Here is a 14,850-nt window from a genome sequence, read left to right on the forward strand (position 1 = left end):
TGTTTTGGCTCTGCCATATATAATAAAGTCAGGTTGAATGTATGGTTTTATTCAGTTTTTGAATGGGTCAATACAGTTTAATTAACGTAAGCAATGCAGTTCTCTGAGCCGTGGGACCTGTTTCAATGTTAACAATTGTACTAGATGACCTATCTTGGTGTAATAATAAAGGATGGAGGGGACGTTTGAGCGATTCCATTGCAAAAGACCCCATGAAAAACGGTTGAAAACTGAGGGAGATACGAGTGGTGGCCCATTCCAGCGCGAAATGTGTGCGTGGGAAACAGTGACCACGCCTCATACAGGCTGTTTGACGACGCGTGCTAATAATATTAGATGAGGGGATTGTTAATACAAGCTCATTAAAAAAAACCCGACGAAAAACGAATGAGATTTGACAGATATATGCATGTAAATGTCTTTTGTGTGTGAAAAAATGTGAAAAACGTCCCACCGCCTCATAGACCCTCATTTGAGATGTACGACAATAATATGAAATAACGAGGACGTTAATACAAGCATGTACGAAAAGAAACGACGAAAAACGAATGATAATTGACAGAGATACGAATGTACATGGTTTTTTTGTGAAAAAATGTAAAAACACGTCCTACCGCCTCATACGCGCTCATTCGCAGCTTGCACCAATAATATAGAATGACCAAAAAGTTGGTCCGAGCCCATTAAAAGAAACCCGACGAAGAACGAATGGAAATTGACGGAGAAACTTATGTACATGCTTTATTTGTGGAAAAAACGTTCCCCCTCCTCATTAACGCTGATTCACGACTTTCACCAACAATAACAAATGAAGGTAAAATTAGTACAAGCCCTTTGCAAAAGACCCGACGAGAAACGGTCAAGAACTGACAGAGATACAAATCCACTGTCAGCTCCGCGCATGATCTGTGCGTGGGAAACCGCCTCCAACGCCTCACAGATGTCCTAAAAATATGTAAAAATATTTAATGCTTGCGTTGATAATATAGAAACTATCACGCAAATTCTCAGGACATTTGGTCCAGTATCAGGTGAGATATAATAAATTATTTCATTAAATTTCACTTGGCACCCTCAAAATCGCGGAATATCAAGTTTGGGTAATGATACGGATTGTATAGGACATTAACACGCGCCCGTTAAAAAAAATCCGAAGAGAAACGAATGAGAACTGACAGAGATACGAATGTAGTGTCTGCTCCGCGCGTGGTCTGTGCGTGGGAAACGTCTTCCAGCGCCTCACAGATGTCAAAAAAAATATAGAAAAATATAAAATCTTTGCGTCAATAATATATGAGATAGGACGCAAAACTATAGAACATTTGATGCAATATTCAGCGAGATATAATAGATTACCATACAGTTTGTGCATGGGAAATGAGTAAAATCGCCAAAACCTCCTCAGGATCGCCAAACGGCGAGTCGGACTAATAGTACGACATGTAGAGGGCATTGAGACGCGCCCACTGAAAAAGACCCGAGGAGAAACGGATGAGAACTGACAGAGATATGATAGGTTTATGTGAAGAATCACGTGTATATGTTTAGTTTGAGGAAATTCACGTGAGCAATTGGGTGTAACCTCCCACAACTTTGTTCGCGCACAGACATATGCGAAAAAGTACTAATACCCCCACTCAAAACCGGTTCAACCCCCCCCATGGGAGCAACTCTTTTTTGTTCCCATGTGACTTGGGCATGTAAAATAGGTAGATAAATAGATAAAATAGGTAGATAGGTAAATAAATAAATAGGTCATAATAACCGTAAATAGTAACGAATAATAAAAATAGTAGTAGTAGTTGTTGTATTAAATTTTTTTTTTTGGTTGTTTTCACTAATTAGTTCTTAATAAGTAATGATAGTATTGTTGTGTTAGTTATTTTTTTTTGGTTGTTTTCGCTAATTAGCAAATATAATTAGGTAATAATAGTAATAGTGGTGTTGTATTAGTCATGTTTGGTTATGTTTTCGAAATTGGCATCTACCATAAATGGTGGTACTGTTGTATTCTCTCTCTTTTTCTTTGTATTTCGCTATTAGCATGTAAAATAAATAGGTAAATAAAATTGAGTAATTAAAATGTGGAGCAGAATCAAATGAAGGGTTCCATATAAGGTAAAAATTTGAGAAAATTCACGGCAACATGGCACAACATGAAGCAGAAACATCCAAAAAAAATAAAACTAAGGTGTCCTGAATAAAATAAAATCTGAAAAAATTGCGGCAATGTGGGACAACAAAGGAAAATAAATTTTATATAAAAAAACATCCAGAAAATTCATGGCAACATGGGACAACATAGAATAAAAGATAGAAAAATAAAAGGAAGGTGTGCTATATAAAATAAAATCAAAAAAATTCATGGCAACATGGGGAACACTGTTTTATCAACTTACAAAGGAATTCCATGTGATGGGAGGTGGTTGGGGTGGTGGATTTGGAGAAATGGCCAGAAAATGAAGAAAAACAACAAATAAAAAGGCCTCACTCCCAGTGGATTGCCAAAGAGGGGGGAAAGGCTTTTCTCATTCCTGTGCATGATTAATAGAGCGGGGTTTGGGGCGCAGCCCCAAGGCTCTCCGCAGGAGTGGGGTTCAGGGCAAGGCCCTGATGGCCCTCCGCAGGAGCAGGGGTTCAAGGGGCTGGCCCCTTGGTGTAAAAAATAATCAAATATATCCAGGGGGGTTTGGGGCGCAGCCCCAGGCTCTCCGCAGGAGTGGGGCTTGGGGCAACGCCCCAATAGCTCTCCGCAGGAGCAGGGGTTCAAGGGGCTGGCCCCTTGGTGCATAAATAATCACTATATATCTCATTATTTCTTTAGCACATGGGGAACAATAATAACAAGGATGTCGTTGCATGGGGCGGAGCCCCAATGGGGTCTGGGGCAACGCCCCAGGGGGGTTCGGGGCGCAGCCCCGATGCCCTCCGCAGGAGCTAGAGTCCGAAGAACGCATGGGTGTGCGAGGAACGAGCACCCCACGGGTTTAAGGTCTCTCGTATATAATAAAGTCAGCTTGAATGTATGGTTTTATTCAGTTTTTGAATGGGTCAATACAGTTTAATTAACGTAAGCAATGCAGTTCTCTGAGCCGTGGGACCTGTTTCAATGTTAACAATTGTACTAGATGACCTATCATGGTGTAATAATAAAAGATGGAGAGGTCGTTTGAGCGATTCCATTGCAAAAGACCCGATGGAAAACGGTTGAGAATTGAGGGAGATACGAGTGGTGGCCCATCCCAGCGCGAGGTGTGTGCGTGGGAAACAGTGTCCACGGCCTCATACGGGCTATTTGATGACTAAAGACAATAATAGGATATGATGAGATTGTTTATACAAGCTCATTGAAAAAGACCCGACGAAAAACGAACAAGATTTGACAGAGATATGCATGTACATGTCTTTTGTGTGTGAAAAAATGTGAAAAAACGTTCCACTGCCTCATAGACCCTCATTCGCAATGTGCGCCAATAATATAGAATGGCGATGGCGTTAATACAAGTATGTACGAAAGGAAACGACGAAAAAAGAATCATAATTGACAGAGATACGAATGTGCATGCTTTTTTTGGTGAAATATTGTGAAAATCCGTCCTACTGCCTCATGAACGCTCATTCGCGACTTGCACCAATAATATTTAATGGTCGGGGGGTTAGTAAGGGCCCGTTAAAAAAAACCCGACGAAAGGCGAATGGAAATTGACAGAGATACTAATGTACATGCTTTATGTGTGAAAAAAACGTTCCCCCTCCTCATTCACGCTGATTCACGACTTTCACCAACAATAACAAATAAAAGTGGAGTTAATACGGGCCCATTAAAAAAAACCCGACGGAAAACGGTCAAGAACTGAGGGAGATACCAATCCAGTGTCAGCTCCGCGGCTGATCTGTGCGTGGGAAACGGTCCCCAGCACCCTACAGATGTTTTAAAAATATGGAGAAATATTAGGTACCTGCGTTAATACTATATGAAATGGTTCGCAAAATTTCAGGACATTTGGTGCTGTAGCAAGCAAGATATGATAAATTATTCCATTAAATTTTACTTGGCACCCTCAAGATCGCAGAATATCAAGTTAAGGTAATAATACACATTATAGAGAGAGTTAATGCGCGCCCGTTAAAAAAAACCCGAAGAGAAACGAATAGGAACTGACAGAGATACCAATCCAGTGCCAGCTCCGCGGATGATCTGTGCGTGGGAAACGGTCTCCAGCGCCTCACAGATGTTTTAAAAATATGTAAAAATATGCCATACTTGAGTTGATAGTATATAGAATAGCATGAAAAATTACAGAGCATTTGGTGCAGTATCAAGCGAGATATGATAAATTATTCTATTAAATTTCACTTGGCACCCTCATGATCGCAAAATATCAAGTTGGGGTAATAATGAACATTGTAGAGGGCATTAACACGCGCCCATTGAAAAAAAACCCGAAGAGAAACAAGGAGGAACTGACAGAGATAAGAATACAGTGTCAGCTCCGCGCATGATCTGTGCGTGGGAAAACGCTCCCAGTGCCTCACAGACGTCATAGAAATATGTGAAAATATGTAATACTTGCGTTCATAATATAGAAAATAGGGTGTAAAATTATAGAACATTTGGTGCAGTATTCAGCGAGATATAATAGATTACCATACAGTTTGTGCATGGGAAATGAGAAAAGTCGCCATAATCTCATTAGGATCGCCAAACGACGAGTCGGACTAATAATACAACATGTAGAGGGCATTGAGACGCGCCCAGGGAAAAAAACCCGACGAGAAACGGATGAGAATTGAGGGAGATACGATAGGTTTATGTGAAAAATCACGTGTATATGTTTAGTTTGAGGAAATTCACGTGAGGAATTGAGTGTAACCTCCCACAACTTTTTTCGCGCACAGACATATGCGAAAAAGTACTAATACCCCCACTCAAAACCGGTTTTCACCCCCCCATGGGAGCAATTCTTTTTTGTTCCCATGCGACTTTGGCATGTAAAATAGATAAAATAGATAGATAAATAGATAAAATAGGTAGATAAATAGGTCAAAATAGTCGTAAATAATAATAATAATAATAATAATAATAGTAGTAAATAGTGAATAAATAAATAAATAATTATAGTAATAGTAGTAGTAGTAGTATTTTTGTTGTATTAGTTATTGTTTTTTGTCGAAAATTGGCATGTACAATAAATGGTAGTATTGTTTTTTTCTTTGTATTTTCGCTATTAGCATGTAAAATAGATAAATAAATAAGAAGTAAGTTGAAATCCGGAGTTTCCAACAACAGAACCAAATGAACTAAGGTTCCAGATAAGGTAAAATTCGAAAAATTCACGGCAATGTGGGACAACATGAAATAGAAACATCCAAAAATAAAACCAAGGTATTCTATATAGAATAAAATCTGAAAAATTGCGGCAATGGGGGAAAGCCAAGAAAAATAATACCAAGGTATTCTATGCAAATTAAAATCCAGAAAATTCACGGCAACATGGGACAGTATAGAATAAAAATAAAAGTAAGGTGCTCTCTATAAAATAAAATCAAAAAAATTCACAGCAACATGGGGAACACTGTTTTATAAACTTACAAGGGATTTCATGTGATGGGGAGTGGTTGGGGTGGTGGGTTTGGAGAAATGGCCAGAAAATGAAGAAAAACAATGCAGGGGCCTCACTCCCAGTGGATTGGGGAAGGTGTTTCTCATTCCTGTGCATGACTAATGGAGCGGGGTTTGGGGCGCAGCCCCAAGGCTCTCCGCAGGAGTGGGGTTCGGGGCAAGGCCCTGATGGCCCTCCACAGGAGCAGGGGTTCAAGGGGCTGGCCCCTTGGTGCATAAATAATCACCATATATCTTATTATTTCTTTAGCACATGGGGAACAGTAATAACAAGGATGTCGTTGCATGGGGCGGAGCCCCAATGGGGTCTGGGGCAACGCCCCAGGGGGGTTCGGGGCGCAGCCCCGATGCCCTCCGCAGGAGCTAGAGACCGCTAAACGCGTGGGTGTGCGAGGAACGAGCACCCCACGGGTTAAAGGTCTCTAGTCTACAATGAAGTCAGGTTGAATGTATTGATTCCAAGTAATTATATAAGCTTTTCCCGCGCTGAAGGCCTCAAGGTGGCATCTTGCCATTGCATTGGATGACCTGTAGTAAGGAAATAATAACGAATGGAGAGGACGTTGGCATGAACCCATTGCAAAAAACCCCATGCGAAACGGTTGAAAACTGAGAGAGATATGGGGTGTGGCCCATCCCTGCGCGAGGTGTGTGCGTGGGAAACAGTCTCCACAGCCTCATACAGGCTGTTTGACGATGCACGCTAATAATACTAAATGGAGAGACTGTTTATCCAAGCTCATTAAAAAAAACCCGACGAAAAACAAATGGGATTTGACAGAGATATGCATGTACATGTCTTTTGTGTGTGAAAAAATGTGAAAAAACGTCCCACCGCCTCATAGACCCTCATTTGAGATGTACGACAATAATATGAAATAACAAGGACGTTGATACAAGCATGTACAAAAAGAAACGACGAAAAACGAATGATAATTGACAGAGATACGAATGTACATGGTTTTTTTGTGAAAAAATGTAAAAACACGTCCTACCGCCTCATACGCGCTCATTCGCAGCTTGCACCAATAATATAGAATGGCCAAGGAGTTAATACAAGCCCATGAAAAGAAACCCGACGAAAAACGAATGGAAATTGACAGAGAAAATTATGTACATGGTTTATTGTGGAAAAAACGTTCCACCTCCTCACTCATGCTGATTCACGACTTGCACTAATAATACCAAATGCATAAAATGTTAGTACGGGCCCATTGCAGCAAACCCGACGAGAAACGGTCAAGAACTGACAGAGATACCAATCCACTGTCAGCTCCGCGGGTGATCTGTGCGTGGGAAACGTTCTCCAGCACCTCACAGGTGTTTTAAAAATATGTAAAAATATCAAGTACTTGGGTTAATAATATTTAAAGTAGCATGCAAATTTTCAAAACATTTGGTGCAGTATCAAGCGAGATATGATAAATTAGTCCATTAAATTTCACTTGGCACCCTCAAGATCGCAAGATATCAGGTTAAGGTAATAATACACATTGTATAGGGCATTGACACGCGCCCGTTAAAAAAACCCGAAGAGAAACGAATAAGAACTGACAGAGATACAAATCCAGTGTCAGCTCCGCGCATGATCTGTGCGTGGGAAACGGTCCCCAGCACCTTACAGATGTTTTAAAAATCTGTAAAAATACCAAGTACTTGCGCTAATACTATATAAAATAGCTCGCAAAATTCCAGGACATTTGGTGCAATATCAAGTGAGATATGATAAATTATTCCATTAAATTCCACTTGGCACCCTCAGGATCGCAAAGTATCAGGTTGGGGTAATAATACACATTGTAGGAGAATTTAATACGCGCCCGTTGAAAAAAACCCGAGGAGAAACGAATAAGAACTGACAGAGATACGAATGTAGTGTCTGCTCCGCGCATGGTCTGTGCGTGGGAAACGTCTTCCAGTGCCTCACGGCATGTTAAAAAAAATATGGAAAAATGTCAAAAACTTGCGTTGATAATATATAAATTAGTACGCAAATTTTTAAAACATTTGGTAAAGTATCCAGCGAGATATAATAGATTACTATACAGTTTGTGCATGGGAATGCGATAAATCGCCGTAATCTCCTCAGGATCGCCGAACGACGAGTCGGACCAATAATACAACATGTAGAGGACATTGAGACGCACCCATGGAACAAAACCCGACGAGAAACGGATGAGAACTGACAGAGATATGAGAGATTTATGTGAAAATCACGTGTATATGTTCAGTTTAAGGAAATTCACGTGAGTAATGAGGTTAACCTCCCACAACTTTTTCCGCGCACAGACATATGCGAAAAAGTACTAATACCCCCACTCAAAACCGGTTCAAACCCCCCATGGGAGCAATTCTTTTTTGCTCCCATGTGACTTTGGCATGTAAAAATAGGTAGATAAATAGATAAAATAGGTAGATAGGTAAATAAAAGTAGATAAATAGGTCATAATAATCGTAAATAGTAATAAAATAATAATAAAATAAAAATAGTAGTAGTAGTTGTTTGTTGTTGTTGTTGTATTAGTTATTTTTTTTTTTTGGTTGTTTTCGCTAATTAGTTATTAATAAATAGTAGTAGTAGTAGCAGTTTTGCTGTTGTATTAGTTATTGTTTTTTGTTGTTTTCACTAATTAGCATATACAATTAGATAATAATAGTAATAGTGGTGTTGTATTAGTTATGTTTGGTTATGTTTTCGAAATTGGCATGTATTATAAATGGTGGTACTGTTTTTTTCTTTGTATTTCGCCATTAGCATGTAAAATAAATAGATAAATACTAATTGAATAATTAAAATCTGGAGCAGAATCAAATGAGGGGTTCTATATAAGGTAAAATTTGAGATAATTCATGGCAACTTGGAACAACATCAAACAGAAACATCCAAAAATAATAAAACCAAGGTGTTCTGTATAAAATAAAATCTGAAAAAATTGCGGCAGTGTGGGACAACAAAGGAAAATAAATTTTTTATAAAATAAAATCCAGAAAATTCACGGCAACATGGAATAAAAAGACAGAAAAATAAAAGCAAGGTGCTCTCCATAAAATAAAATCCAAAAGAATTCATGGCAATATGGGGAACACTGTTTTATAAACTTACAAAGGAATAACAGACAAAACTTGATCAGTTGGGGTGGTGGGTTTGCAGAAATGGGCAGGAAATGAAGGAAAACAGGGCCTCACTCCCAGTGCATTGCCAAGAGGGAAAGGCATTTCTCATTCCTGTGTATGATTGGCAGCGCAGGGTTTGGGGCGCAGCCCCAAGGCTCTCCGCAGGAGTGGGGTTCGGGGCAAGGCCCTGATGGCCCTCCGCAGGAGCAGGGGTTCAAGGGGCTGGCCCCTTGGTGTAAAAAATAATCAAATATATCCAGGGGGGTTTGGGGCGCAGCCCCAGGCTCTCCGCAGGAGTGGGGCTTGGGGCAACGCCCCAATAGCTCTCCGCAGGAGCAGGGGTTCAAGGGGCTGGCCCCTTGGTGCATAAATAATCACCATATATCTCATTATTTCTTTAGCACATGGGGAACAATAATAACAAGGATGTCATTGCATGGGGCGGAGCCCCAATGGGGTCTGGGGCAACGCCCCAGGGGGGTTCGGGGCGCAGCCCCGATGCCCTCCGCAGGAGCTAGAGACCGAAGAACGCGTGGGTGTGCGAGGAACGAGCACCCCACGGGTTTAAGGTCTCTAGTTTCTTACGAAGTCGTTAGAAGCTAGGTCCTATTTATTATGTAATCGATTTAGTCTGGATGTAGCAATCTCACGGTCATCTGGCACTTGCCCCCTTATTCCTTATCTGGGGTCGATGGCGTCATCACGAGCTCGCAATCACATTCGCCGTTCACGGGAAGTGATCATTCTTGCAGGACGGGATTGGCAAATATTTTATGCCTTACTACTACTACCTAGCCTCATGTCGGAAAAAGTAGTAGGTACTAGTGTCCCATCTGACTTGTGGGGCCTAGCAACCCGCGGGACGCCTGCATCGATCAACTTTCATCTGCATGGGGTGCGCGCTACGGGCCGGGTGCAGTAACTTCCAAACCTAGCTTGAGATCGCATATGTGTTTTGCTGCCTTTATATGTCTCGTCGGACCGGTTATGCGAGCCCGTGCTTTGCTCCGTTGCATGAACTTGCTATGTAGAGTGATAATACCGTCATCAAACAACAGTACAGCTAGCGCTAGGCAGCTATATAGGTGAAACGACATCGTCTACATAAGCTAGTAGATTCACTGGGTTATAAACTGTCATCCGACCTTCTCCTCACGCAGCGCTAGAAATTCCAATGAACGACAACTAAGAATGGCGGTTCAACTCTGGACAACACAACAGGGTGTAAATGCTTACTTGTAATGTTTTCAAACGTCGTCGTCAAACCACCAACCAAGCGGCTTGTACGTGTCCCTCGAAGATCGGATTCCTCAGTGTCATTTCAGGCTTTTCCCCAGCGCTCGATCCCTAGCGCAAGCCATGAGCATCGGAAGAATCTCGCAACCGGTCATGTTTCTCAATTTCAAGCTCAGTGTCTGAGTTATCATCACTTTACTCTTTCTTGTTTCTTCCTTACATCTTTGTCTTAATTCGATGTGTGGGTGCACGGACATGTTTTGGAATTGTGTGTGCGCTTCCCGGGGGTCTTGATGATCGGCATGTCCGGGGCATTTGTGTTTAAGCGAGCGGAGGGGCCTGGACACACTGTGGGAAGTAAACTGTCGTAAAAAATCACAATACTTGTAGTTTTTAACCATTTACGGACGTTTTGGTGGTATTTTGAAGGAGGTAAATTACGACAGAATGCGCAGTGAAGTTAAATACCACAGTTGGAACGTTGTAAAACACAACTCAATCGATAGTCTCTTGAGTGCAATGGATTTTACATGAGTTGGGATGCACATTCGATGCGGAGAGTTGACGTTCAGCTAGCCATCATCATCCACACTAAAAATTGGCCTCGCAAGCTTGCCGCTGCGATCAATGATAGCCCAACGACGGCCAGAATTTGTCCCATAACAGAACCGGCCACAGACTGACGATACGGACGAAAGTGCAATGATTTGGGTGGTGTCAGAGAGCGTAGTGAAAGAAGTGGGCGATAATTCCACGTCCGAATAAGCGCCACTATTCACTGAAACTGTGGTCGGAATTGTCGGAGTCGTGCTTGGGTGTTGGCTCAAGTGCATCAAGTATGTCCGGGCCGGAAAACTGGATATGCCGTATAATTGTACGCTCTGAGGCCAACTGCATTACAGCAGGGACAAATTGCTGTTCCGGGGCATACACTTGGCGCTTAGGACTTAAATCGATCAAACGGCTTCTCGGCAGTTTCCGGTCCTTACTTCGTCCCCATCTCCCTCATCTGGACTCTCATATCAACTCTCAAATCCCCTACACCTATCTCCAAGCCTCCACCTACCATTCTACAGTAATTCTTTCTTGAGGTAGCACTTAGTAAGTGCTTATAGTTCTACCAGAACACCCGTACATGCCGCCAGCTGTACTCATGCCAATCCTCATGGAGGCTTCGTATTTGGACGTGTTTCCACGCGTCTTTACGTGTGATTTGCTGAGATGTGCCTTGCTAACAACAATTTATTTTATCCAGGGAATCATCATGACGCCAACAATAAGCAAGGTAACTCCCATCTCCCCAATCCTTTCCCTTTTTGATCCAAAGTGTCGTGAGAAATGCGCGAGGAAATCATATTCGTATGCTTAGTAAGTACTTTCTGGGGGCATGTCATCTGGGTATGCGCTCATTACCTACTGCAGAGGAGACGAATGAATCGTCAGAGCCAGACAACAGACTCGAAGCTGAGAGCAAGATAGGGCAAACCCGACACACCGATCCATGGTGGGAAAGCGGCACGCGGATCCGCAAAGCGTGGGGGTGTTAAAACGTATGCATATCATTTTTGATTTAATCTTCCCCTCATTTCTATTCCAGGAGGCGATCAAAATGCTCAAAGGCAGCTGGAATTTGATAGCGACAATGATAGTATCCAACCAGTCGGTAATTCAAAGCCAGCTTCGTCCATCGCAAAAAATGGACTCCCGCAGCTGTTTCCATGGCGGCCCCTCAAACCAAGAAAGCCCGAACCCAACTCACTAATGAGCCTGGCCCATCCCAGATGGCAAGGCCCCGACCTACGCGCAAGGGATGAAATCCCTTCACTTATCAGTTTGTGCTCTATGCAATTTTACTCTCAAATCAAACTCACCCCGCACCTTGTGCTCCCCAAACTCGAAACACTTTGCTGCATTCTGTTGTGCTATTTCCTCGTCGCTCACTGTGACAGCTCTTCTTTGCATCTTGCTCACTGGTCTGATTCGTGTCTGTTTCTGGCCTCATCTCTTGCGCGCTTTTCCAATTCCTCATCTCTGGCTTGCCACCGCTCCGATCATACCGCTATTTTGCATAAGTACAGCCTAATAAACTGAAGGCTATTGTCGTTGTAAACTACCACCGTTATAAGTATAAATAACCCTGAATTCTCGTGTTTTTCACCAACCATGAGTTGTCGCAAATTACCTACCCCATGAAGTAACATACCAAACAGGACGATGATAAACGGTCAGTTTACCATCATAAAACAATTAAAAAACAACAAAAAGGTGCATCTTTTACTCACGCTATTGTGATAATGGAATCTTGGTAAAACACTTCACACTTGATGATAAAATACTACTCAACTCGTAGTAAAGATAAGGGTATTTTACCATCTTTAAAGTGGTTTTTTACACTGCTCTAATTCCCTCTGTGGACATCAGGAGGAACTATTTTTATTCTATTTTTGCGTACCGGCAATACTAATTTCAGGCAATATCTTTTGAACCGCTTAGTAGTGCACCTTACGAAGAGCAGAACAGCTATGACGTACATATTACCTGCACAGCAGAGTCACTTCCCCAGCCCACAATTACATAACTTCTGATGCTGAAAACGTGTGAATATTTTCTCGCACACTTACAGTCATTCACCCCCCAATGGTGCAGATTTCACTAATCCAGGCCTCAGTGTAATGAAGTTCCATGAAAAAAATTGATAAATTTGAATAACATGAAGAACGTAAATATGAATCAGTGGCCAGCAATATTTTGAGTGGAGTCCTGTCATGAAGTGAGTATGGGAGTGAGTATGAAATGGGCGCTTTCACCCCTCAGTGGTGACCTGTGACAGAGTGTGACAGTGCGTTCGCATGCTCATGTTGGACCCCTGCTGACCCCATCAGCCACTTGTTCAGCACACCCTGGCACCTCCAGCATTGCAGGGGGCTTGTTCTGCTGGAGCTGTGGATAATTCTGAGCCATCCAACCCCTCATTTGGATTTCCGATGGCTTTGCCAGCACTCTTTTTCCTCTTGCCATTTCACCACCTCTGCTTTCTGTGTCTCATTGAACTTTCTCCATCCCTCCTTGGCCTCCTCCTTCAGCTTCTCCAGCTCGGCCTCATCCAGCCTCTGTTGAGTGTGCTCAGCTTGATCCCTCAAAAAACCTTCATGTGTCACAACGTGGCTGAACGTTCCCTTGATACGTCCACCTTCCTCTTTCTCTTTTGACTTTTCCAATTCCTCCTGCACTAGAAGTTGTGTCTGTGATTTAGACACATACATTCCTCCCAATGCCAACTGGGCATTTGCTGCATCCACCACATTAACAGCTCTTTCTACCAGTGTCTTTGCCTTCCAAAACTCATGTCACATTTCGTTGATCTCCTTCATCAATTCAGGGTGAGTCTTGTGCTCTGAGTTGTGATCATGTATCAGATCCCAATTGATAGGAGGAAGATCGCTGAGGTGCCCATATGCATGTTCAGGTAGTTTAAAGGTTGAACAAAGAGGTGAGGAAGATACAATAGAATTTGAGGATGAGGAGAATGACATAATATGTTCCAGGTCATCAACAGCACGCTTCTTTGCCCAAGAGTAGGAAGGAGGGAAGGTAGGAGTTTGACAACAAGTGTTGACTGTTGCAGCATCTGAGCCAGAAGGTTGCAGTGGCATGTGGACATGTGTTGTCTGAGACACAGCAAACAATAAGGGATTAATGATCGGTCCATCACACTCATTATTATCCACTTTGCTGTATGTTCCATCATGACCCCCTAGGTACATCTGAACATTCTGCAAGTCATCCATCAGTGAGGGGGTATCATCACGCTGGTACACATGGGCCATCAGCTGACCATGAAAGTGCATAATGTGCTTAACAGGTGAGGTCACAGGGAGGGGAAGGTCTCCCCGGGTGGAATGTTCAATGCTTGGAGCAAGTTGTTCAGGGTGGATGATGGAGGGATTAACAGTGTTATGGAAATGGGAATTTCCCATTTCTAGCCTCTTATGGGCTCTGTACAGTACAAAGTCATGTGATATGAAAATAATAACAACCTAACCAACTATTACCACCCAAAAACACCCGATGTCCATGTTATTGTAAACCCCACTGTTACAACATCTGTTACATTAATTGTAACATCTTCTCAATGTCACGGCCCCCTCCTGCACCCAGACGCTATAGAAATGGGCCAATTAGGCCCCATTTTTATAACAAACAGGGTAGACACCAGTCACTCAGAAACTGGTGATAATGTGAGTTGAGTTCACAGCCTCCATCCATGTGTGGCCAAAGACCAATAAGAATGATGACTTGTTCAGTTTTTTGGGGTAATTTTGCAAGTTGAATGTGTCCCATTGTTTAGAGAAGCTCCACTTCAAGAGGGAGAATATGATGACATCGAGTCCTTGAAGGACATGAGTTGTGTGTGCAGGATAACATATAATGATGATATTGTGGTTGTGTGCATAGGTTATAAAGTCAAGGCTGTAGTGCGAGTTATGTCCATCCACTATGAGAAGACAGGGGTGGCCAGCAGCTTTTCCCTGTGTAGCAGCATTAAGAGTTTGAAGCCAATCAAGGCCAATCTCATTGTCTGTCCACCCTTTCTCTGAAACAGTGACCCTAGAAAGTGGAAGTATAAGCATGTGCAGTGATATTATGGATAAGAAACTCACGCGGCCTCCAAAGGATTGTCCTTCAACCACTTGGAGTTCACATTCTGCCCTTTAAAGATGACAACTGGAGGCACTGAAGTGCCATCTGCACAGACAGTTACAATCACGCTCACATTCTCATGGTTCCCATCACATTGAATGTGTGCTATTTTTGTCATCTTGCGTGCAATGACTTTCCCAAATGGGAAGCTGCTTTCATCCATTGCATAGATATCC

General features: G+C 42.4%; 2 protein-coding genes across 2 annotated transcripts; one reads left to right on the top strand and one right to left on the bottom strand.

Moving 5' to 3' along the window:
- Positions 1-5,652: 5,652 nt before the first annotated feature.
- EI90DRAFT_3293280 (uncharacterized protein) lies at positions 5,653-6,050 on the top strand (the record flags this gene model as incomplete). Its single annotated transcript, XM_039067370.1, has 2 exons — positions 5,653-5,834; positions 5,874-6,050. 2 exons carry the CDS (start codon positions 5,653-5,655, stop codon positions 5,998-6,000), a joined length of 309 nt encoding a protein of 102 aa, XP_038909702.1. The 3' UTR covers positions 6,001-6,050.
- A 6,892-nt stretch (positions 6,051-12,942) lies between these two features.
- EI90DRAFT_3021054 (uncharacterized protein) lies at positions 12,943-13,277 on the bottom strand (the record flags this gene model as incomplete). The annotated part of the gene is made up of 2 exons (XM_039057601.1): positions 12,943-13,202; positions 13,235-13,277. The coding sequence occupies 2 exons, from the start codon at positions 13,275-13,277 to the stop codon at positions 12,943-12,945; spliced, it is 303 nt and encodes a 100-aa protein (XP_038909703.1).
- Positions 13,278-14,850: the final 1,573 nt, after the last annotated feature.

This window comes from Cantharellus anzutake, assembly GCF_015039405.1.
Source record: "Cantharellus anzutake strain C23 chromosome Unknown EI90scaffold_99, whole genome shotgun sequence".
NCBI lineage: Eukaryota > Fungi > Basidiomycota > Agaricomycetes > Cantharellales > Hydnaceae > Cantharellus > Cantharellus anzutake.